The sequence below is a fragment of the Cucurbita maxima genome, unplaced genomic scaffold (genome assembly GCF_002738345.1).
Source record: "Cucurbita maxima cultivar Rimu unplaced genomic scaffold, Cmax_1.0 Cma_Scf00041, whole genome shotgun sequence".
Lineage (NCBI taxonomy): Eukaryota > Viridiplantae > Streptophyta > Magnoliopsida > Cucurbitales > Cucurbitaceae > Cucurbita > Cucurbita maxima.
Window position 1 is genome coordinate 1,326,185 of NW_019272057.1, and position 24,822 is coordinate 1,351,006.

The 24,822-nt window shown below is 35.5% G+C and overlaps 5 protein-coding genes across 10 annotated transcripts; 4 read left to right on the forward strand and 1 right to left on the reverse strand.

Annotated features, from left to right (window-relative positions):
• The first annotated feature begins 436 nt into the window (after positions 1–436).
• On the forward strand, positions 437–4,563 carry LOC111469655 (protein disulfide isomerase-like 2-3). Its single transcript, XM_023114997.1, has 9 exons — positions 437–672; positions 1,209–1,367; positions 2,168–2,281; positions 2,481–2,641; positions 2,737–2,836; positions 3,430–3,606; positions 3,695–3,840; positions 3,998–4,144; positions 4,227–4,563. Exons 1-9 carry the CDS (start codon positions 541–543, stop codon positions 4,408–4,410), a joined length of 1,320 nt encoding a protein of 439 aa, XP_022970765.1. The 5' UTR covers positions 437–540; the 3' UTR covers positions 4,411–4,563.
• A 2,158-nt stretch (positions 4,564–6,721) lies between these two features.
• LOC111469652 lies at positions 6,722–10,843 on the forward strand. Of its 3 annotated transcripts, XM_023114993.1 has the most exons (12): positions 6,722–6,977; positions 7,579–7,827; positions 8,062–8,274; positions 8,447–8,527; positions 8,600–8,686; positions 8,764–8,859; positions 8,963–9,016; positions 9,128–9,682; positions 9,722–10,056; positions 10,214–10,260; positions 10,344–10,383; positions 10,489–10,843. In XM_023114993.1, the coding sequence occupies exons 2-11, from the start codon at positions 7,585–7,587 to the stop codon at positions 10,346–10,348; spliced, it is 1,716 nt and encodes a 571-aa protein (XP_022970761.1). In that variant the 5' UTR covers positions 6,722–6,977; positions 7,579–7,584; the 3' UTR covers positions 10,349–10,383; positions 10,489–10,843. The 3 variants fall into 3 exon arrangements, with proteins under 3 accessions (XP_022970761.1, XP_022970759.1, XP_022970760.1); XM_023114991.1 differs by having other exon boundaries at positions 9,128–10,056; XM_023114992.1 differs by lacking the exon at positions 6,722–6,977 and adding an exon at positions 7,011–7,137 and having other exon boundaries at positions 9,128–10,056.
• A 417-nt stretch (positions 10,844–11,260) lies between these two features.
• On the forward strand, positions 11,261–16,534 carry LOC111469654 (3-oxoacyl-[acyl-carrier-protein] synthase, mitochondrial). 2 transcript variants are annotated; one of them, XM_023114995.1, is made up of 14 exons: positions 11,261–11,551; positions 11,924–12,153; positions 12,473–12,580; positions 12,666–12,737; positions 12,857–12,943; positions 13,559–13,710; positions 13,811–13,891; positions 13,978–14,011; positions 14,199–14,265; positions 14,360–14,436; positions 15,264–15,324; positions 15,433–15,515; positions 15,951–16,022; positions 16,164–16,534. In XM_023114995.1, the coding sequence occupies exons 1-14, from the start codon at positions 11,413–11,415 to the stop codon at positions 16,326–16,328; spliced, it is 1,428 nt and encodes a 475-aa protein (XP_022970763.1). In that variant the 5' UTR covers positions 11,261–11,412; the 3' UTR covers positions 16,329–16,534. The 2 variants fall into 2 exon arrangements, with proteins under 2 accessions (XP_022970763.1, XP_022970764.1); XM_023114996.1 differs by having other exon boundaries at positions 12,860–12,943.
• A 966-nt stretch (positions 16,535–17,500) lies between these two features.
• On the reverse strand, positions 17,501–19,065 carry LOC111469660 (heat stress transcription factor A-4c-like). The gene is made up of 2 exons (XM_023115002.1): positions 18,475–19,065; positions 17,501–18,354 (listed from the first exon to the last, which is right to left on the reverse strand). Exons 1-2 carry the CDS (start codon positions 18,691–18,693, stop codon positions 17,638–17,640), a joined length of 936 nt encoding a protein of 311 aa, XP_022970770.1. The 5' UTR covers positions 18,694–19,065; the 3' UTR covers positions 17,501–17,637.
• A 2,435-nt stretch (positions 19,066–21,500) lies between these two features.
• Positions 21,501–24,543, forward strand: LOC111469662 (transcription elongation factor B polypeptide 3). 3 transcript variants are annotated; one of them, XM_023115008.1, is made up of 8 exons: positions 21,501–21,678; positions 22,187–22,377; positions 22,460–22,597; positions 22,720–22,798; positions 23,305–23,373; positions 23,501–23,576; positions 24,109–24,165; positions 24,260–24,543. In XM_023115008.1, exons 2-8 carry the CDS (start codon positions 22,210–22,212, stop codon positions 24,348–24,350), a joined length of 678 nt encoding a protein of 225 aa, XP_022970776.1. In that variant the 5' UTR covers positions 21,501–21,678; positions 22,187–22,209; the 3' UTR covers positions 24,351–24,543. The 3 variants fall into 3 exon arrangements, with proteins under 3 accessions (XP_022970776.1, XP_022970778.1, XP_022970777.1); XM_023115010.1 differs by having other exon boundaries at positions 23,504–23,576; XM_023115009.1 differs by having other exon boundaries at positions 21,504–21,683.
• Positions 24,544–24,822: the final 279 nt, after the last annotated feature.

Genomic DNA, 24,822 nt, shown 5'->3' on the forward strand with positions numbered 1-24,822 from the left:
AATATAAAAAAATATTAAATATTTTTGCTATCCATTACAAATCTCTATTTAAATGACTTTGATATATTTTTTTTAAAAATAAAATAAAATTTAAATCTAGAAGATTGAAATATTATTTTTAAAATTTTAATAATCTAATAGAAATTAAATGAATATCTTAACAACTAATTTTCCATTTTCGTTGAAGAAGTTATAAAATTAATAAATTATTACTATTAAAAATAAAAAAGAAAATCAGTAAATTGGAAAAAAAGAGAGAGAAATTAACTGGGCCGGGTGATGCAAATGCAACCAAGAACAACCTATCAAACCATTACACGTAATTAAAAATTTGCAGCCTGAAAATTTTCGAAACTTCAATGCTGATGTGTAGGTCTCTCATTGGCTGTCACACGTAACACGGCAAAGCCAGAAAAAAAAAAAAAAAAAAAAAAAAAAAAAACGAGATCTTATTCAATTCAATTCTGGAGGGTTTATCAGTCTCTGCGAGCGTGTTCATCGAGAGGTTTCTGCCTTGATCCAGAAAAAGAGCGAGAGAGAATGAGAAGTTATCGATCGACGATTTTAACTCTTTTCGTTTTCATTTTCTTTCTTGGTTTCGATTTCAGCCACGCACTGTATGGGGCCTCGTCTCCAGTTCTTCAACTAACTCCTTCAAACTTCAAGTCGAAGGTTTGTTTTCAATTTCCCTGTTGTTTCATTTTTCATTTTCTATCTTAGTGAATTGTATTGTTTCTGGCATTTTTGTATTTTCTTCTTCTTGATTCCTCTGAATGGAGGCATCGCACTTTGTGATGTCTCTGTGGATCTCTTTTTATTTTTGAAATTCTACTTTAGCTGTTGTTTTTGCTTTTTTGAAAGCGATTTGATTGTTTTTTCGAGTGGCATTGTATTTGTGAGGTTCGGAAATATTTGGTGCCTTTCTTCATCAGCTGATTTCACGTTTTAGACGATCGCACTATTTTATGCGTTCCTATGATGTGGTTTGGAATCGGATGCGAATGGTATTTGTACGAGATAAGGTTCTTATGAAATCGATGTAGCGATCTCTTTCCATTCTTCTTTTTGCTAATACTATTATGTTATCTTCCTCATTTCTACCGTAGTCCGATGTCATAATTGTGGAAATTGGTTTAGTTTTGAAAGTCAATGTCATGTATTTTCATATTTGAACTTTGGATGCAACTCAAAGTTTTGCGATGTAATAGGTATTGAACTCAAATGGCATCGTTCTAGTCGAGTTTTTTGCACCATGGTGCGGTCATTGTCAAGCCCTCACGCCTGTATGGGAGAAAGCAGCTACTGTTTTGAAAGGAGTTGTTACGGTAGCAGCTCTTGATGCAGACGCGCACAAGTCACTTGCTCAGGTTCATCATTAATATTATAATGAACTCCATTCAGTGGTTATTTCAAATTCTGTTCTGCATGTCTTTGCTAGCTTGAGTTTTTTGTGTTTTATTTCTTTCATCAATCAACAAACATGCGGTAGTTAATTATTCTCCAAAGGTCTAACCTATTAAAATCTGTAATTGAAAGTCGATTGTAACATTTTTTAAGTGGACCCAATTACTGTGGATCTCACTGTTATTGGTGGGGATAGATGGAGTTTGATGCCACTTAACCTAGTCTTGTTTTTCCTTATCCATGGCCTTCCTGGAAAGAGGCAAAGGCAAGAGAAGGCGCCGAAGATAGATGCTGTATTTTCCATGAATTTTTCCTTTTACTTATTGGGAATCTTTCCTGTCGTATGAATTCACTTGGTTATTATTGTTTCGATGGTTTGAGCATGAATAAGACGCCTTGGTTCTCTAGATGAAAATAACTGGTTAAGTTTTGAAGTGGTTGTTTTGTTCCGTTGATAAACTTAACTGCTTAAACTTTAAAGGTTTTGTTCCATCGAAAACAATAGCTGCTTAAATTTTTTAAGTGGTCAGTTTGAGTATCATCGGTGCATCTTCTCTTTCTTGAATGACATCCTTGCATTGATGTTTAAAATCCCAGGAAGAGTTTGGTTGAATATGACAATTGATACACTTCTGTTCGGCTTATCTTCTCCGCTCAATGACCTTCTTTCTTTTCATCGCAAATTCCTCTAATTATGCAACACTTCTTGTTCACTATGCTCCTCTCAGTTTCCTTATATTCAGTGGGTCGTTCATTTCTACAGGAATATGGCATTAGAGGATTTCCGACCATAAAAGTCTTTGCGCCTGGAAAATCTCCAATAGACTATCAAGGAGCTCGGGATGTTAAACCCATTGCAGAATTTGCTCTGCAACAGGTTTGCATCGGAACTTGTTGGGATAACTTTCATTTAGAGCATTAACTTTCTTATTTTCTTTTTCTTGTTTTTGGCTTTGTCGTTAGCTTCAGAGAATCATCAAGATCCTTTTATCTTGTCATGCAATTGTGAAAATATTTGTATCATTCATATTTTGAGACGTGCATTTGATATATTGCATTCATTTTCTTTTTCTCAGGTAAAGGCCCTTTTAAAGGAACGTCTAAGTGGAAAAACAGCAGGAGGAGGGTCAAATGAGAAATCAGAACCTAATGCTTCAGAAGAGTTGAATTCTCGCAACTTTGATGAGTTAGTGATAAAAAGTAAAGAACTCTGGATTGTGGAGTTCTTTGCTCCTTGGTAAGTCTTTATTATTGTTTTTTACTTTAGAGCATGATTGCATTCTATATTTTGCCAGAACGATAATTTATTTTTTTCCCCATTTATCTTATAAGGTGTGGACACTGTAAACGATTGGCTCCAGAGTGGAAGAAGGCTGCTAAAAATTTGAAGGGGAAGGTTAAATTGGGCCACGTAGATTGTGATGCCGAGAAGGTTAGTCAAAATTCAGCTTTAGGTATTTTAACCAATAAATTATCTGAAACTTAATTGAATCTGTCAGCTAATTGTAGAATTATATTGGGATCGATGTGGATCAGATTTATATAGTTTGCATCATCAGGTTGATTTGACCACTTGAACGATTGTTTTGTCTATCATATGACTTCAATTGTCTGCCTGCCTGATGATGTTTTGTTGGGTTAACTATTTGAAACCCGATGAGGAAAATAAGGCTGTTTGAATTCGAGTTTAAAAACTATTAATTTTTTTCTTGTGGATTTTTAGAACAAAAATGAAGTGGAAACATAGTTGATATCATTCTTTAAAACTTGTTTTCCTTTGAATTTTATTTATTTATTTTTTTATGAATGACCTATTTTTATAAGTTGTTGAGTTTATTCTTCCATTGAAAATGATGAATTTGGAAATGAATGATAATTTCAACGGCAACCCGAATTTTTATGAGTAACTTGATTCTTCAAGTTGAACAGTTCCATTTCTAGTTTCCATTCATTTTATCTCCAATTCGAGTCTTGCTTACTTTACTAATGATTAACTGAGGGATCTAATCGGCAATGGCTCGCCAGTCTCTAATGAGCAGGTTCAATGTTCAAGGATTCCCCACCATCTTGGTATTCGGTGCTGACAAGGACACCCCAGTTCCTTATGAGGGTACAAGAACTGCGTCAGCAATCGAGTCATTTGCTTTAGAGCAGCTAGATACAAATGTTGCACCCCCAGAAGTGACGGAGCTGACTGGTCCTGTAAGTTGCTTTCTTGATATGCTAATTGGTTTCTAAAATATTTTATCATACGCGTGGAAGTATGAATCTTATTATTTCACTCATATAGGACGTCATGGAAGAGAAATGTGCCTCGGCTGCCATATGTTTTGTAGCTTTTCTGCCTGACATTTTGGATACCAAGGCCGAAGGAAGGAACAAGTACCTCGAGCAATTGTTGTCAGTTGCAGAGAAGTTCAGAAGAAGCCCCTACAGGCAAGTATCTAAAAACACATACCATATCACTGCCCGCATTCATTCAAGTTAAATTCTTCTCTCAGGGTATCATATCGTGATCAGTATATAAATGTTTTAAAACAATTTTATAATGAGACACCACGAATCTGAATCTACTACTTACACTATTATGCAGCTACGTTTGGGCAGCTGCTGGTAAGCAACCAGATCTCGAAAAGCGCGTTGGAGTTGGTGGATATGGATACCCTGCTTTGGTAGCTTTGAATGTGAAGAAAGGAGCATACGCCCCCCTTAAGAGCGCATTTGAGCTCGCACATGTTGTGTAAGTTAAAACTTTACGTCCCATCCAATACCATTTCAGAAATGTATAAAATTGCTTATGAAATGATTGTTTATTTTTACAGGGAGTTTGTAAAAGAAGCTGGCCGTGGAGGAAAAGGGAATTTACCACTTGAAAGCTCCCCGGAGATCGTGAAAACGGAGCCATGGGACGGTAAAGACGGGGAGGTAATCGAAGAGGACGAGTTCTCACTCGAAGAGCTTATGGGAGGTGGTGAAGATGACAGTGTGAGCAAGGATGAGCTATGAACAAATTGAAGTTTTTTAGTAAGTAGTGAAGGAGAACGTCTGAATTAAGATTACGATTTCTGAGGTTAATGGGGACAGTTTGCTGTTCGTCTTCCTAATTTAAATTTAAATGACGTTTCACTTTCATGGTTGAAGTGCTTATTTTTCCCTTCACTCCTTTCGTCTCGCTGATCTACTATAGCTCGTGGGAGAATTCATTAAATAATTAAGAGCTCCTATTCTCTATCCTCCATAAGCCATTCTTTCCTCAAGTGGCATCCTCAACTTTTACCTTATAAAACATTCATACACCATCTTCTTTGTGTCTAATTAATCCGTTTACATTAAGCTCAAAATATAAACCAAAAAAAATGATGCACCTCCGATATGGTAAACCTTAAAGGGTGAGCCGTTCTCAAGAAATGAAGCAGCTTCTATCGCCCTTCTCTGGACGTTACCAATAGGTTATGAACACATGAGATATGCTTTCAAGTTTATGGAGTTGTCGGTCCTGTGTTAACTAATCCTGTGTTAACTAATTAAGAGATCGTACGTAAATAAATATATAAGTTAAGGTAAGTAAATAAATATATAAGTTAAGGAATCTCTCTATTATACGACAAACTCGTCCCCAATCTATACCAGGTTGAGACATTAATACAATTGTTTGATACAATTGTTTGATGAAATATATAAGAAACAAATCATATTTTTATAATGTGGAGAATACCCAATATTACACACTAGGTAGTTCAATTGTGTTGTTCAATTTAATCGAATAATCTCTCAGGTCCCACATTACAAGCCACGTGTCAGCATTTCATGGCTAACATGCCTTAAGACCAGCTCAACTCAACACAACCTCATCAACAAAATAATAATAATAAACAAATAAATAAACGAAAATGAAAAGGCAAAACAAATCCGTTTCTCAACCTTATATATTTAGGTGCCCGCGACGCTCTTCACTCTCAGTAGCACCTCCAAACAATTCATCCGTACAAGCAAGCCCTAATTATGGCTGTTTCGAGACGCCTGGCCCTTTTTTCCCTCGGAACGATCCTTCTCTGCTTCTTGATCACCAGAGCCGTCGTAGCGGACTCCGGCCACGGCGACAACGTTCACGTCGTCAGGTACTCCTCCGCCGCCACCGACGAGAGCGAAAAAGCTCACCAATGCAGACAAGAAAACGACGACGTTGACGACGATTTCGATGACACGTACAAGATCGTGAACAACATCGCCATAACCCTATCGGCATCCGGTAGAATACTTAAGGAGGGGGCGGCTGAATCGGAAGACGAGCCGGCGTCGGAGGAAAAGGGCACCAGGTTTACAGTGGGGCATTGAGCGGCGGCGAGATCAGTGTTTTTATATCCTTCTTTAGCGCCTGAGAAATTTAAATGTGTTTTTTATTTCTTATATTCTTAGTTCGCAATTTTGTTATGGTCTTTGGTTTCTTCTTGTTGCGGCAATAGGCATGCCTTCACGGTATCTCATCCGCATGCATTGAATTTGTTAATGATTTAGTGCGATAGTTGCATTTGTTTATGATTTAGTGCGATAGTACTTATTCTGCCTTTATTATTTTTTTTTTTCCTTAAAAAAAATTATTACTAAAATATAAAGTAAATTAGTTAAATTTTTAAAATTCATTTGCAAGTTCCTTTATTTTGAAATTTTGTACTTCAAAAATAAATTAAGATTTGTGTTAAATAATAAATAAAAAGACCAATAAAAATAATAAATTAAAAAATTTCCAAAGGTTGCTTTTTAAAAATTTGTGTGGAACAAAGGTGAATGTGTCTAACATCTCATTAAGATATCTCGAGCATCTATACATCCGAATGTGTCTAACATTCCATTAAGATATCTCGAGCATCTATACATTCGAATGTGTCTAAGCAAGCTAAGTCAAGATGACCAAGTTATCCTCAGATATGGGAGGATAGTTGTGTAGTTGGAAGTTGAGATGAGATCAAGTCATCCCGAGTAGAGCCGAGCCAAGATTAAGTCAGTAGAGCTGAGTCGAATGACTTGATTTGGCATGACTTGATTTGGCATAGTGTGGAGACAAGTTAGCAGGGGTGGAGTTAGCATAGTGTAGAGACAAATTAGTATGTGTGAAATTTGGAGTCCGTTAGTAGCATAATGTAGAGACAAGTTAGTAGGCGTGGAACTTGGAGTCTTGTTAGTAGATGAAAAAATGAATTTGAAAAAATAATGCTTACTCTAAAGATAACAAGCTGATTTTTCTCAAGAGCTCACATCGGGGCTCTTCGCCACATGAAATAAGTTATCCATGGATAAGGGAATAAGGTACGGATTTGATTGTTGGGTGTATAAAATTTTACTATTTTGTGTCCAAAGGTGAATCCGTCGACTAAATTGCCGCGCACGGGTAATGTTCTTTGGACCACCGTAAAAATGGGCGTCCTCGTCATCCGTCTACTAGATTGCCGCCATCTGCACTAACTGCGACCTTCATTTTCATTTCTCAACGCCCATAAATCTCTTCTAATTTCGCATGCAACCAGTTCTTGGGCAATATTGATTTTCCTTTCGCACAGGCCACCGTCCAACTTCTGGTAAGTCATCCATGGCTTCAAATCTGGGTTCCGATCGTCCTTTCAAAAGTTTTGAAACCATGGTTTTGATTTCCTTTTGTTTCGATGGAATTCGATTCGTGAAAGAGTTGTTTTAGATTGCTAGGGCTTGTTACCGTCACCTCTTGATTTCGCTGAGAAGGTATTCTCCTTTCTGGACGCGTTTTTCTTTGAGAAACAATCTGATTGTTCAGCTGTTAAGAATATCATGGATTCCAACGTTCAATTTTGTCAATTTTTTCCACGAGCTTAGCGATAATTGATGAGATAGATGTAAGTTTTTGCTCCTTTTCGCATAGGGAGAGATGGAATTTCGTTTGGTTGGATCGATCGACGAGGGACTTTCTTGGTCTTAAACTAGTTTCTTCTATTTTCTAATAGCTACGGTGTTCAGAATTTGAACATCATAATTATTGTTGGGACGACCTTATGTTTCCTTCTGATGTGTTCACAAAATCCATGTTGGTTTTTGTGCGAGCCAGATTCTTGTTAAGATGAGCACGAGAAGCTGCAGCTCTGGCCATCTAAAATTTTAATGCGGAGTATACTGAGTGTCCTGATAATAGCTTCTTATTTCTTTCAGGAGAGCATGGAGCAGCAACACAGCGTGTATAATTTGCCCGTCTTATGGAGAGGAACGAAGTATGTGGTGGAAATTAGTTCAGATTCTACTCTTCGGGACCTCGGTGAAAAGCTGCTAAAATTAACAGAAGTTCAAGCAGATACCATGCGGCTCTTTGTCCCACAATTTTCCAGCAAGAGCTCTAAAATGTTATATCCTTTTTTTGATGAAGATGGATTCTTGGCTTTGCATAAGATTTCAACTTTTAAGGTGCCATTACTTCTATCTATGAAGTTGAGCTTTTTAGGTTGTGTGCCACAGCCACTAGTTGGTTTTTGATTTGACGGGTTATTTGAAGTAGTATGTTCGTAACACGTATGAAGTTCTGATATTATGTTTGCTGTTTCGATCTGTCTGGAACAATATTTTCTCTAATGATCCTCCAAAAAATTGTCATTATGCTGCTAGTTCTAGGCAACTGACTATCAGCTCTGACCGCTTCAGGACAACAAGCCTATCAGAATGATGGGAGTGTCTAAGAATGAGGTAGATGAAGTTTTGAAGAACGAAAAGAAAAATGAACGAATTGCTGGGTTCGACGAAGAAGAACAGAGACTGAAACAACGAATGTCAAGTAAGCAACAGGGCTTACTGAAACTACCAGAAGGACCCTATGTATTTTGCGAATTTCGGACACTTCAAATTCCAGGAATTGAGGTGCTCTTTTCCATGCTTTACAGTGTTTTTTCAGTAATTTAGTATTGCATGCACAAATGTCAGCAGGATTGCATTTTACAGGGCTTATGCCCCTTAAGATTTCCTTTGTTGAGAATTACATTAATCTACATGTCTTAACTGGTGTTGAATGGCATCCTTTCATTGGCTGTAGTTGAACCCTCCAGCTTCAGAAGCTTTGAAAAGAATGCATATGCTTGCAGCTGATCCTGGCATTGTCGCAATCATGAACAAGGTAAAGCAATGACTAAATCTGGATTTAATATGTGATTGACTATAAATAACCTGGTGATTGGCCTTCTTTTAGCATCGTTGGCATGTGGGAATTATGACCGAGATGGCCCCTGTTGGCTATGTTGGTGTGAGACCTAAATGTATTCTTGGCTTTAATAAGGTACGACTACTTCAATGCATGGAAAATCTTAGAATATTATTCTCCAAATTTGAATTTTGACTGTGGTTTCGGATCAGAACCATGGTGAGGAGATATCCCTGCAACTTCGGACAGACGACCTGAAGGGCTTCAGAAAATATGAAAGCATTAAGAAAACATTACTCCATGAACTTGTGAGCTCTCTTTGTTTTTTCCTTTTTTATGCATGCAGAGGATAATAGTACATGGTAATTGAGTCTCGAATGAATTTCTTAACGTATTGTGATTTACATCTAGGCACACGTGATTTATTCCAAGCATGATGCAAACTTCTATGCTTTGGATAAGCAGGTAGTATGTTTTATGATTAAGATTGTTTTCTCATTTATGGCATATTTACAATTATCGCTTTGCATTATTAGTCTGTAATTTTGGTTGTTCTTTCAATCTTATATTTCTTAGCTTAATGAGGAGGCTGCCACTTTAGATTGGACAAGATCAAAAGGCCACACGTTGAGTGGAGTTAGTTATTCCCAATATCATGATGAAAGCGATGATGTCCAAGATGGCTTTGGTGTCTCACAGAAGCTTGGTGGAAGCATACTGGAGCCCGATACTGACGTTGATGCTTATCAAAAGAAGATCGAGCCTGACCTAGATGACAGTTCCAATTATCAAAAGAAGCTCGAGCCTGACGCGGATGACAGTTCCAATTATCAAAAGAAGTTCGAGCCTAACCCGGATGACAGTTCCAATTATCAAAAGAAGCTTGAGCCTGACCCGGATGACAGTTGCAATTATCAAAAGAAGCTTGAGCCTGACCCGGATGACAGTTGCAATTATCAAAAGAAGCTTGAGCCTGACCCAGATGACATTTCCGATTATCAAAAGAAGTTCGAGCCTGACCCAGATGACAGTTCCGATTATCAAAAGAAGTTTGAGCCTGACCCGGATCGTTCCTATTATCAAAAGAAGTTTGAGCCTGACCCAGATGACAGTTCCGATTATCAAAAGAAGTTTGAGCCTGATCCAGATGACAGCAATTATCAAAAGAAGTTCGAGCCTGATCCAGATGACAGTTCCAATTATCAAAAGAAGTTCGAGCCTGACCCAGATGACAGTTTCAATTATGAGGCCGATTGTCTAGAAGCTGGCTTAGTCACAGAACCTATGCAGACAGAGCCTGACCCTGATGAAAGTTCGGTACATCAGGCGGATTTATCAAAAATGGTTGTTGATGAACCCGATCCTGATGATCAAGAAATTCAAAGAATTCAAGACCCTGTTTCTGTTGTTTGTATTCGATTGCATGAGGTTATTGCAAGGCTGCTGGCTGAAGTTCGACCTTCTGAATCCGCTGCAGTTTTTCAAACTCTGTTCAAGATTGTTAGGTAACTTCTACTGCTCTTATCCTTTTGTGCTCTCAGTTCTTGATGGAAATGTTCGGCTGCTTGTCCTTGGCTACTTACCCTATGGCTTTTGGCGTCTGGTTATTATGATTTAATCTTCAATGGTAAATTGTTTGCTTAAATTTCCTCTTATCTGCAGGAATGTAATTGAAAACCCTGGTGATATGAAATACAGAGTTTTGCAAGGCAAGACTATGAAATACTGAAAGCTTTGAATAAGTTTTAGTAATTTTTATTGTATCCTTGAGCTAATAAATGAAGCATTGCAGGCTAATCCCACTATCCAGAAGAATGTTGCCAACTACAAAGGTTAGTTTTGTATGCGTTCATATGCAACATGCTTGAAGAAACGAAAGAACTGTTCTAAATTACTATGATCTTCTGTATCAATTCTTTTAACATTTTCGAATGCAGCTGCACTGGAGATCCTCTTCTTGATAGGTTTCATTGAAGATGTACTGCTAAACGAAATGGGCAACGCCGAAACATTTCTCGTACGCTTTCTCGTACTGAAGCGTAACGATCCTGGCTTATTGTGGCTTGCCAAATCCACCCTTGAAACGTGCAATGCCTTGTAGATAGATTGAAGAACGTAGTTATTATGTTTAATAGAACTATAAATGATAATGTGTATGATGATACTATATACTAGTTCAGCTTATCGTTTTAGACTAGACCACTCGAAACTCAAAATAGGACTGTAGGTCCTTATGGTGTCTGTTTATTTGTTTATACAAATGTTCAATTATAAACTTGGTTCTTAAAAGTTAGAATTCAGTTCCTATATTTTGAAGTCTCAATTAAAGATGTTCGTTTAATCCACGAGTTTAAGTGAGGTTCGAGACAAAAATTATAATTTCCATGGCTGTTTCTGTCCCACTCTACTCATGGTCCCCATTTTGTACATAGGATGTATCAAAATTAAGAATCTATTATATATTTATATTATATTAGGGTTCTTTATATATTTTTATGAAATATTATTCAAAATAGTAATTATCTATTAATTCTAAAGGATTTTTTAAAACAGACAGGTAAGCAAGTCTTTTCTCCTCTCCAAGAAGACAAGAAAAGCAAAAAAAAAAAAAAAAAAAAAAAAAAAAAAAAAAAAAAGAAAAAAAAGAAAAAAAAAAGTCGAAATTACAAATGTGTCCCTGTAGTTTAGAAAACGCAAGAGTTTTAAATTCTACGGAAATTGTATTCAAGGAAAGAACAATTCAAGTGGTGAACTGCCGCGAGCCATTCCTTGAAAGTTTCGATGTGTTCTTACTGTGTCTTCCTCAATCTTTGAAGGTCTGTTAGTCTCCAATCCTCAGTGAAGGTGATCATTAACCGGCGATGCCACTTCCGTCTATCCGTCGCTTATTTGCCAAATCTCATTTCCCACCGAGTCGCCATGTTTCTTCTTCACCATTTTCGGCGATTGAAGCTTTTGATCCTCCTCCTGTCGTTCATACTCGAAGAGTGGTCGTTACTGGTAATACTTTCCTAATTCAATTTATAATATAGCAATCACGCTTATCTAATATCTCCAAAGGAAATTTGTAGCGTCCAATAGAGTCGAGCTGCATTTTCTGCAAACTTTAGCGTTTTGCCGAGATAGCAAATGAAAATGCGTAGATTGAAGCTTTTATCCATTTATGTGATCATGCTCAGTTGATTTTTTTTTTCTATGTATCTAAAATATCTAATATTTTGTTCTTGCTGGCACTTAGCTTATCGGGAGTAAGCATCAATTTTCCCTTATGTTCCTCTCGTAATTGTTTTAGAGTAATTTGTAGTATTTTTTCATGAATATGCTTATATTTTATACTTTACCATCTCTTACATGTTTGCCATTTCATTTCAGGTTTAGGAATGGTGACTCCACTTGGTTGTGGTGTGAAATCTACTTGGACGCGCCTAATAGAAGGGGGATGTGGGATTATAAAATTAACCCCAGAAGATCTCCAAATTAATGCTTTTGATCCAGAAACTCAGCTGCACATATATGACCAATTGACATCAAAAGTTGCTGCTGTGGTCCCTCGCGGAACAAAGCCTGGTGAATTTAACGAAGAATTGTGGCTTAATTCTAAGGTCAAATAGGATATTCCTTATTGAATAAATGCTTCTCTTTGAACATAATTGATTGTTACATTTTATATAGCTTGATTTTTTTTTTTTTTCATATACAAACATTGAGAGTGGAGGTCTAATCTACTGGATGGGTTCTTAAAACATAGCTTTTTCTCTGTTGCTTTTATTAGTCACCGCTCAGATGATTCTTATGGTGCCTGAATTAGTGAAATTATGAACTTAGTTCTGGGACAGATTCTTTAGATGATTTTTGTGAACATCTCCGATAGTTGTAGGTATTCCCTCAGCTAATCGTGTTTCAGATTATTGAAATTGTCAGGAGCATCGCTCAATTTCAAGGTTTATAGGCTATGCTTTATGTGCTGCTGATGAAGCCTTAAAAGATGCGAATTGGATGCCATCTTTGCAGGAACAGAAGGAAAAAACAGTATGGTTCTTTGTATAGTGATATTCAAAACATTTTTCTTTTAATTATTTAGGAAAATATCAGTTTTTTGACTTGAAAATGCCAGGGAGTCTCTATTGGTGGTGGAATTGGAAGCATCAGTGATGTGCTAGATGCAGCACAACTAATTTGTGATAAGGTTAATTTATGATATTTTTGCTCTTCATATATTGAGAAAAATAACAGAAATCTCTCTCATGCCTCTCATCATGGGGGTTTTTAAAGGAATTTGTTTTCCTCTTTGTTTTTTTTTTGCAGAAGCTACGTCGCCTTAGTCCATTTTTCATTCCGCGAATATTAATCAACATGGCCTCAGGTCACGTGAGCATGAAATATGGATTTCAGGTACAGAAATATATTCTGAGATTTTTGAGAATTTGCTATGCTATGAGATTGATCAGGATACATGCCATTTATTCTGTTCTTCAATTCATGATGCTAGTTGTCCATGTCTGATAATTTTTTAGGGATCTTTTTTTATGGGTTATCAGTATTTTTAAGTATCCATGAAGCTGAATTGAAATGAGATATTGGTGCACTGTGATTAAGGGTAAACTTCTAGTTTTAGTTGATTTGTTGGCTGTTTTGTTAGAAATTGGTTTACTTAGTGGGTCAACATTCTCTATAAAATGCGAGTTAGTCTTCTGTATTTGTTGACTTTTTAGATATCAGTAAAGGCTTCTGTTGAGAATTATTAGAGCTCTGTCTCTTAGATGTAGGTTGCATCAGATATCTTGGTTCAATTTATTCGGAGTATGTGATGTTTCACAAATGGGAACTTAGGCTGATATCCGGCCAGAAATTATCAATATCAACATGGAAGTTTCAGTGTTATTAGCATATGCCCATATAATTATCTGTTTCTGTCTGTTCAATTTTAATACATTCAGCCTTTTAGTATAGTCTATGGAACTTCTTAATACTATCTTTCAAATCAAGCTGTCTAGTGTGTTCTTATAGGGTCCAAACCATGCTGCAGTGACAGCTTGTGCAACTGGAGCACACTCCATTGGCGATGCTGTTCGGATGATTCAGTTCGGAGATTCTGATGTTATGGTGGCTGGAGGCACAGAGTCCAGCATTGATGCTTTATCAATAGCAGGATTTTGCAGGTGATTAAAGTATTGAATAAAATGCCTTTGATTACACTATGTTGTACTTAATGTGACTATACTTTTTGAGTTCTAATCATATCTAATTAATTATTTTCAGGTCGAGGGCTTTATGTACAAAATACAATTCAGCTCCACAAGAAGCTTCTCGCCCTTTTGACTCTGGTCGAGATGGGTTTGTGTGCGTACACATTTCATTTATTTTTATTTTACATCCTTTTTTTTCTTATTCTCACTTCCGCCCCCCTCCTCGTGACCCGCATTCAGCATAGGGGAAGGTTCTGGCGTCATGGTACTGGAGGTCAGTTGGATGCTACTACTTAAAAGCTCGTTTGGAATTTTTAAGTGCTTAATGTGCTAACAAAAGCGCTTTTAAGGATTTAGAAAGTCATTCTAAATAGGCCCTTAATGAGCTACAACAGTTCCTTTATTCTATTTGTTGATCGAGGTAGCTTTGTTACAAGGTTAGTTCTCATTTTCTTATATAGGAACTTGATCATGCATTAAAACGTGGAGCTAGAATATACGCAGAAGTTCGTGGCTATGGGACTTCAGGTTTGAATGAGCTGACTTTGCTGACTATTTGTAGATTTTTCTAAGGGCAATGTCTTTAAGTTCATGTGGTAATAAAAATAATGATGATCTTTAGGTGATGCCCATCACATTACTCAACCACACGCCAGTGGAAGAGGTGCAGCCCTCGCCATGACACGTGCTTTCAAACAGGTTAAAGAACTAATGATGGCTCTAACAGCTTATTTATTTCATATTAGTCTACGAACACTCTCTTTTTCCATTTTACTTGTTTAATTACTTTCAACTAGAAGCAACCTGCCATCGGGGCATGACAAGAGATCCTCACCACTAACTAACTAAAAGCTCCCATAAATGCTCTCTAATTTGCATAAATGTGAGATACCACATCGGTTGAAGAGGAAAACGAAATATTCCTTATAAGTGTGTGGAAACCTCTCTCTAACAGACGCGTTTTAAAACCTTGAGAGGAAGTCTAAAAGGGAAAGCCCAAATAAGACAATATCTGCTAGCGGTAGACATGAGCTGTTACAAATGATATTAAAGCCAGTCACTGGACGGTGTGCCAGTGAGGACGCTGGGCCATCAAGGGGGATAGATTGTGAGATCCCACATCAATTGAAGAAGGGAATGAAACATTTCTTATAAGGGTGTAGAAAGTTCTCCCTAGCGAACGTGTTTTTAAACCTTGCAAGAAAGTCCATAAGGGAAGCCTAAAGATGACAATATCTGCTAGCGTTGGGCTTGGATTGTTACAATAAATAACCAAAAAAGGATAATAGCAATATTATTTACCAGACCTTGTTTGGAATAACTGCTTAAAAACACGGTTGTCTTTGCACTTCAAATATATTTTTTTAAGTACTTAGAAAGATATTCAGACCCTTAAACAATAAAACATTCTCTTGATGCTAAATTTACAATGAATATTCTCTTGCAAGGATTAACTCGAAATTCACTTTGGTACGGCACAAATTTATAACATGCTTGCTGTTTTTTCTTCCTTTGATGAATTGCAGTCTGGATTTCATCCCTACCAAGTAGATTACCTAAATGCACATGCTACATCTACACCCTTGGGTAAAAATTTCTATCTATTACAAGTTGATTAGTGTGATTTTTGTATCTATAGAAATGTGCCAATGTTGTATTATAGATGTAATTTATGTTTGTGGGTCTTTTATTTAGGTGATGCGGTGGAAGCCACTGCTATAAAATCTGTATTCGCTGACCATGCACTATCAGGTGCTTTGACCTTTTCCTCCACAAAGGTAATTTTCCAAATAGACATAAATCTCAAAATTTATTGACGAAATTATAATTTAATCATATATTAATTATAATTTTTTTAACTAAAGCCAAATATATTGTTCTATTGCTTTGCCATCGTTGGATAACCATTTGAATTTTGAAAATAAAACTATAAACACTTCTTCAACCTATAGATCAACCTCGAATAATATAACTGATATTCCATGATTTGGAAAGTGTTAGATTATTCTACGAATTATCCAACATTTGGGAAAGAAGAGAAAACAGAGAGAAGTACCATTAGGCCCATTTTGAGGACTAGTATATAACCATTATGCAATGTTGAGACACAATATATGCACACAACTAGTACTCCACTGAGTTCAGTCTTTGTACAAATTTGTCTTTTGCCAACGTTTCGTGATAGTTATACATGAATGAAAATCGAGTTTCAGGGTGCAGTCGGTCATCTTCTTGGAGCAGCTGGTGCTGTTGAGGCAATTTTCTCTGTTTTGGCCATACACACTGTAAGCAGAATTAGCTCTTTCAATATGTTGTTTTCTTTGACATCGACTATTACAAGAACTGGCATCGCTTTTTAAGATGCCTAACTAAGCAAACAGCAGTACTCTTTGAGCCTAATGGCTGCTTTGTTGTTTTATTGCCAGGGTGTAGCACCACCCTCTCTTAATCTGAAGGAACCAGACCCCATATTTAATGACAACTTCATGCCTTTAACCTCTTCGAAACAGATGCCAATTCGAATAGCTTTGTCGAATTCCTTTGGCTTTGGAGGAACAAATGCATCCCTACTTTTCGCTTCTGCTGCGTAGAACAGACTGATTACTCCATACCTGCCCAAATGGATCTCGTTCGTTGAAGAAACTGGTAAGTTATTTAGTCCAAGTTGTTGTAACTTATTGTGGCGATTCCATTTTACACCATTTTTGAGTCATTGTCTATTTATTGTGGTAAAGATGGGATGATAGACTACATGTTAGAAATGTGGACATTGAGTATTAAGAATCCCATTTTGTCATTCAAAACATATAATAGCCTATATTTTGAATGATCTTGTGAACGGTTTTCATAGTGATTTAATAAGATTTTAAAATTGAGAAACTTTAGATGTTGAGAAACGTTCATTTCTAGTATGACTTGGTTCAGTCAATTCTCTTTTGAGTCGGATGAATACATAATAAACTTTTCTACACATAATCCTTCTAATTGTCAACCTCATGTTTGAAGAATTCATATCGGTGAATTCATCTTCTCTAAGGCCTTGACATTCTTCAATACAAATTCTATAAGCTCGAACACATATGGCTCAATCATGTATTTGAATATTGGAAACGATGCCTTCTTTACAGCATCCTCGGTTGGTAAATAAGAAAGAATATCAACAAGGTGACTAATCCTATCACTTTGAGTCTCTACAATCTTTGGTCTCTTTTGAGCTATGTAACAGGTAGACAGTTCATTCGATAAGAAACTTCCTTTACAGAAGTGCTCAAGCTCTGTCCTCGAGCAAAATTAAATCACTAATATTCTTCAAACTCAATGTCACCTATATAGAAAAGTCAAATCACAAACAACCGAACCCTTTAGTGAGCCGGGCCAGTCGACCACCCAAATGCTAAAAAACACCGTGAAATTACAACTCAAATCAGCACTCGATTGAAAAACAAAAACAAACCCAAACAATGGAAGAAGAGGAGGAGATGATCACATAATATGATTTATGAATCCAACGAAAGCCAATAATGATATTAATTTAGCAGAAGAACTACGAGAGTCCAAAAGGTCAAAACCTCGAACTAAGTCAAGAGTCAATGCACACCAATGATTCAAGGTTTTCTCAAGTAAAAAAAACTCTCATCAAATTTTGTTAGAGCAATTCAAGGCTTTCTTAGATAAACGAAACTCTCTACTTAGGCCACGAGCCATTTTTCTTCTGTAAAATTTGTGTCTCATTAAATTGATGAATCATTTCATGTTTTATTTTCTCCTATTATATGTAAATATCGTAAAACTACAAGTTTTATAAGAACGACATGTTAGCCTTCTAATATAATATTCACGTTTCATACGAAGAAGATACGCAACATAAAATTTAAACCTAATCATTTACAAACACCTAATCTACCTTAAAACATTACTCCGTCTATCCAAATAAACTTCCCCAGCATTGGAACACCCCGGAACCTCTGTCAAAAACTGTTCCCAAAACACATCATTCACTCCATTTTCCCCTCTCTTTTCCCCTTCTTTCACACCCTTACCCTCCATTTCCTTCCTCTTCTCGCTCATCTCTCCGCCCAGAACCTCCGCCACGTTGCACAGCAAATCCTCACACAACCCCAACGACACTTCCAGCTTCCCCATCAGCTCCAATGCCGGAACCTTCAAACCATTCTTCTCATCTCTCTCAACTTCCAACCATTCCTCACCCAAAAACTCACTCAATTTCCCTATCTTTCTCCTTTTCCTCGACTGATCCTTCTGCAACTCCGCCGCCATTATCGCTATCAGCTGCTTCTGTTGGTTCCCCATTCGCCATATCTGCTGACACATTGTTTGAATTTGACGCCCGATTTGTTCCTTTTCATGTTCGTGTTCTTGCAGCTGGGTTTGGAGAATGGTCTTTTCTTGATGAAGGGTTTTGATTTTTAGCTCCAGTTCTTGCCTCTCCAGCTCGGACAATGGAGCTCCACTGCCATGGCTCTGGCTCTGGCTCTGGCTCTGGCTATGGCTGAAGATTGGTTTGCGTCTATGGATGCTTTTTAGAAGATGGGTTCGTCCTCTTATGAACCCCTCGTTGGCGAATTCCCATTGATCTCGATCTACCTTCCTGAACCCCTATTAAGAGATACCAGAATTTTTCTCTCAGGATTTTTACTAAAAAAACAGAGGAATCAATGTCAGGGAAAAAGATGATTTGATTTTGGAATATGATGTTTTTTTGATGTTGGAACTTACGTAAGTGTTCAATTGACGAACGAAGCTAGAGAAATTGTTGTGTTTGAAATAAACTGGGAGCAATTCTTTGGCGAATTCCGGTGGGTTCCAAACCACGAAGCTGTAACCACTTTTGCTCCATGACACGACGGAGTTGGTCATCGGATCATCCACCATCTCGTATGTTTTGGTCAGAAATGGCGGCGGTGCGCCGCCATAGCTTCCATCTGAGCCTTCCATTTATTTGACTGAACAGTAGGAGTTTCAGCCAGCGCCGCCGTTGCCGCCACCGTGATGTAACCAGAAAAACAGGGGAAAGGGAAATCTAGTGAGAACAGAACGAGAAGTTGAAGGGAAATTTTGCGGATTGATGAAGCAATGAGAAGGATTTTGAATTTGGGTTGAGCTGAAAAAATGAAGAAACGGGAGAGGGATTTATAGAGGCGGTGGTGGAAAAAGTCAAAAGAAAGGCTTAAAAAGGCGTTGACCGGACCTTGTATCCATGGCTGAATTTTCAACTCTCCATTCCGAGCACAAAGTCGTATGTTTTTCTATTTTATGTTTTTTTGGGAGATCTTTGAATGAATTTGAGGTCAATTTGACTGAATTATGAAGACCAATTATTTTTATTTTTATTATAAAATATATATATATATTTATATATATTATATCTTCTTCAATATTTTAGGTTAAAAACTCTAGTAGATATTAGAAGTGCTTTATTTCATTCTCGATCTCACCTTCTATTAATTAATTTATAATTTTGTTAATGGTATAAAAATTATTATTGTTATTTAATAAATTTCGACAAAAAAAAAAAAAAAAAAAAAAAAAACTAATTTGAAGATTTATTTAAAATAGAGAAGGTTAAATATAAATATTTAATAATTTATTTGTTTGTTATTATTATTATTGGAATCATTATGACGTAATATAAGGAAGGGCAAGAAAGTCATTGAATAAGAACCGCACAACACAATGGAAAAAGGACTTATCTCGTCGGACGGCTGTCATTGGTGGACGTACGCAACGACGGGAATCTCAGTTAACAAAAAAAGATACGATAATATTTTAAATGTTTGGATTTTTTTTTCCTCAATATACCACGTGGTTATCTATTTCTTAATTAATTCTCCATTTTATGCTTTTTTTTTTTTTTTAATTTTCTTATTTGGATCAGTCTATGTAAAGAAATGATCAATTTTGTTAATAAGGGTGTATCAAATGGTTGCTTTAATAATGCTTAATTTTTTTTATAAGAATTAATTATATTTTTGTGTTCGATGAAAGTGGTGACCAACTCTTATTAATAGACTCTTGATGTATATGAAAGAGTGCAGTTTGTTCGAACATAATTTTTACTTGTTCAAGTAACAATTAAGGTGAAGTAGGGTTAGAAACAAAGATAAACATATCAAGGAGATTATTAGGTCTATCCAGTTTGACTCAAGCTTAGAGAAAGGTTGAGTGAACGGGAAAGAAAGGTCTTTTGTCTTCCAAAGAATATCAAGGAGTGGACTGACAAGTGAACATTTTTGAGAATCGAGCCGAAGAGCTAAAACGAAAGGCCGCAGAGTTTGTGAATCGTCGTTTCATTCCAGTGGATGAAGAATTAGATGTGGGGCTAACAATTAATGTTCTCTTGGAGAAGAGAGTCGACCTAAGATTCTCCTCTAAGACGATGAAAGTGGTTAAGAATGGCAAAAGCCATGGCTAGAAAGTCTTCTTCCTTCTCTGAACTCAAAGAATTAAACTCAAATGCTTTAGTAACTAAACATGATGAATTGATGACCTACATTAAGGTGAGCCTTTGACTTTTCTCATTGAATGTAATTTCAAAAAAAAAAAAAAAAAAAAAAAAAAAAAACAAACTAATTAATCAGACAACATGAGACTTGTATAAGTCAAATATTAATGTCTTTTTATTTTATAATATTTTCAGATAAAGAAAAAATTATATGAATTAATTTAATTTTATCTATATATATATATAGCCATTTATTCTTAAAAAAATTATTAAAGATCAGTTCAAATTTGTGTTTGACAATTATTCATAAATAATAAAATTAGTGATAGTTATTAATTAAATATTTAGTTAAATAATATTAAGTAATTTGTAGGAATTATGTTTAATCATTAGTTTTCGTTAAATTAAAAATACATTTTATTCACAAATATTTAAATTTCTAATAATTTTTTTAAATTTTAGTTTTTGAATTTCCACGAATTGAATCACATCATACAAAAACAGTTTTTAAAAAAATAAATAAGTAAATAAATCCACCAAAGTCGTAATCGCTGACTTTATTTTGATTGAGAAACTTAATTTAAAACAAAAAAAATGTGATATGGTAATTTTCTTTTTATTATTTCTTCTAAAAAAAATATAATGAAAAATCAATTTTGACGTTTAAAATTCTAGATTGTTTTATCTAAAATTCAAACTTTAAAGATATATATTTTATCTCAGTTCTTTTTTAACAGTGGGTTAATGTGAGATTATTTTAAAATTTTAAAAAATTGAATATTTAACTTTTAATTTAAAAAAACTTGATATTTTATTATATTAACCCGTTAATTGAATAATTTTTTTTTTGGTTGGATAATATTGGAGTGGAAATTCGAATTTAATTTTTTGTTTGTTTGTTAGGTGATAATTAATTTTGTGGGTATTATTCCTTCAGGTATGTGGATAATTTTGAACCGTATTTAATTATTGATAAATAATTTTGGTTAATTATTTTAACGATTCAGTTTAAATAATGATTTTTTTATTATATATGAATTTATGTTTAAATTTTATAAATATAGATTAAATTTGTCACTTTTTAAAAGTACGAAAATTTGGAAAGTAAATAACCAAAACGTGCCTAAAATTAAAATGGAATTTAAATTTGAAAAAAAAAAAATCTCTAAAGTGATTTGATTTTGACAGAATGTTTAATTAAAACTAAATAATCGGTATTTATCGGAAAATAAAATAAATAAAAGGTTAATTAAAGAACAGAATTAAAAAATATGATCCTCCTTGCGTTTATTTATATGTTTTATTTCCAAGGATTCTTTATCACTGCGTAAAATAGCAACTTGGGGAAGAATATCGCAACATAGAAAAGGGAAATTACCAGATGATCAGATGACGATTGCTGGCCAATTCGTTCGTATCTAGTTCAACGATCGTGCTTCTGTTTCAACGATTCTCGTCTCCGTCTTCTCAGACTGTCGGTAAGGTCCTTGAGATCTCAATTTCTTGATCTATCTCAGTTCGTATTGTATTTGTAATGAAATTGAATCAATTTCTTCTTTTTGTTTTCTCTTTTCTTTTAGTTTCTGCTTTCTTTTTCGGACGATCGAATAGGATTTCTCTGATCATCATTTTCTTTTTATTGAATACGATCTGTTTTTCTTGCGTTGTAATACCTACCGGATGAATTTAGGATTGGTAAAAGGGAATTATTTTGTTCTATTATATTCTGACATGTTGCTTAAAGCTAAGAGATGTATAATGAATATTCAGGTGCTTCTTTTTGAAGTGTATGGAATTTAGTAATTCAGGGCCAGTTTTTGGTGAAAGAAGTGCTGATATATGAGACGCTTGATTTTTCATGTAGAGCAGTTGGTTACCTTGAGCTATATTTACCAACTTGTTTATCGAATCAGTATTTTGTTTATTGTTCAAAGGATTTGCTGTTGTGTAAATTGAGCGGTTTGTTTTCTTCTTTCTTGTTCTTAGCTTGGCAACCTGAGAAAGAAGAGATGTATCCAGTAAGAAAAGTTCCATCGTTGGTTGATCTTTGCGTTTACAAAGCTATAGATAATCTGAGGTTTCTTGGGGATGTTGGCGAAACTGATTTACATCTTCTAGAGCGGATTTTGCCACATTGCACTGTCGATCAGTTGATGCATGTGGAGAAAAGTTCAGAAGTAAGATTGGATGAATTTGCTTCTTATTTAACTATCTGGTTTCTTTGGTATATATGCTAAATTGAGCATGAATTTATTTTAGGGAAGAGATCTGACTCCAGTTACAGATAAATTGTGGAAAAAATTCTATGAAAGACAATTTGGTAGAGAAAGTACCAATATTGTATCTGAGAGGATGCAGAAGAAAAAAGTGGCATTTAGATGGATTCAATTGTATGAGGTAACATTCCTTGTACTTCTTCTCTCCCGCTATTTACTTTAAGATTTGAGTAGTGAATGATAGTTGACATGATAATGATCTATCTGAGGAATTACCATTAAAATGAAGCTATCTACTTTCAGGCGAAAATGAAGGACATAGAAAAGAATGAGAGCGAAGCTGCAGATCGAATAAAGCAAAGCTACCTAAAGGAAAATGCTCGTATGTTCTATTCTATTATATTTTCACTCTCTATAGGATTTCCTCACAATTTTAAATTTAGACTAACAAATAGCTAGATCATGTGATGTATCACGCATTATCTGGTCATTGATGCCCACTCCCATCAATTGTCTGATATTAGAGGTATGCTATAGGTTCATTATGAATAGATGTTCTTGATTTTTTACCTATATTTTAGGAATCAATAATTTTATTGTTATATCAAGTAAATATTTGTTACGGACTGCAATAGCAAAGAGATACTACTATTTAACAATAGCCTTTGGAGGGATATCTCTCTGCCAAGTCCCGCACTAGACACTTCACTAAAATGATTCACACCTTCTAAGATCCTTAACACTCCTATTTATTACCAAGACACCTCGTAACTAATTACCATTATGTCCTTACTAATCCACCAGTATAACCCATAGCATACCGTAATAGTACACTCACAATATTTTCTTAACATATGATATTTTGAATATTGTCTTAAACATTTTTAGGGAAACAAAGTCGTCAAATACAGATTTGCAGTAAGGTTCCCCCTGCAAGCAATAAGAGAAGTTTTGGAGGTAAAATCTATCGCTCCTTACATTTGGCTTGGCTTCTTGGTAATAGAGATTTTAAACTGGCAAGGCTGCGGCTGGCACCATGAAAAGAGAAATTATTAACATGTTATTTTTCTCGTGATTTTCTTAGCAGCTGGATATGGCTCCAACGTGACAAATACTAAGAACAAGCTGCTGAAGAAGTCAAAAATAGAAGTGCTTCAGAGGTAAGACTATTGAATTTGTTCTCTTAAAAAAAAAAAAAAAAAAAAAAAAAAAAAAAAAAAAAAAAAAAAAAAAAAAAAGAAAGAAAAGGCTATTGAATTGATGTCTGAGAGTGGCCAATCTGAGAATATTGTGAATTTGTCTAATGTGCCTCAAAGAAAATTAAACATTAAATTTGATCCATCTCCGTTTAGAATCTGAGAATCTGATGCATAGGCTGATCAAAGACATTAATGAAATGGCTTTTTCTATCTATTTGCAAGCTTCTTTACTAAAATAATTCTTGAGCGGCTGCTTTTTGCATGCTTCAGAACAGAAGCAAATGGATGTTGTTCTAACTAGCCGATTTGTAATTTAATCATGGAAGCACGTATTTGTAGATCCTTTGTCACGAGCCCAACCTGACAAAATTTCTAGAATCACTAGTTCTCATTTATATACTGTACCTACCCCTCCATGCATGAAACAAAGCCCCTTTTCCATCTATGTTCAGTGAAAGTTCTCCAATACTGATACTTTCCCTTCTTTGGACAGTCAAGAGATGAAAAATATAAAAGCCTGGCGAAGAAATGCAGTGCAGAAGACTTGTGAGTAAGTTGCATTTCTTAGCGCTATAACTCAATGATTTTGAAACCACCTATTCACTAACTCAATGCTGACGTTCACGTTCCCCTCTAATCTGCAGTATTCCTTCCACAAAGAAGCCAATGTTTTCTGGAAGGGATTCCGCTTCAACTTCTAAAAGTACTACCACTCATATGGCCAGAAAGTGGTAGCACCTTCATTAGCTTTGCTTTGCTTTTTTTTTTTACCAATTGCAAGGATCTGCTCTTTCACTCAGCTCCAAGGCTGTCTTATCTTTAATCTAGTTATTTCACATCTCCAGACACTTCTGAAAAGTCATGCCCTGTGAATAACTTTACATTTCATAGTTGTTTTCCATTTTAATGCAATATTGCTTATTTTTAATCTAGTTATTTCTCCTTATGAACTTCGTGATGTGGTATGTTATTTTAATGACGTGATGATCAGATCTTCCAATCAAGAAAAGAATGATAGCTAATCTTGTTTTGATAAATACGCATTGATTCTTTTAGACTATTATGAACTTTACTTTTGAAGTTCATTCACTTAAAACGTTGAGATTCCTCGTGCTTAAGAGGTCTCTGGAATTGATGCATCTTACTACCGAATTTTGGGGCTTCATCTGAATTTTTGTTGTTTCAATAATTGAGTGCACGTTTATGG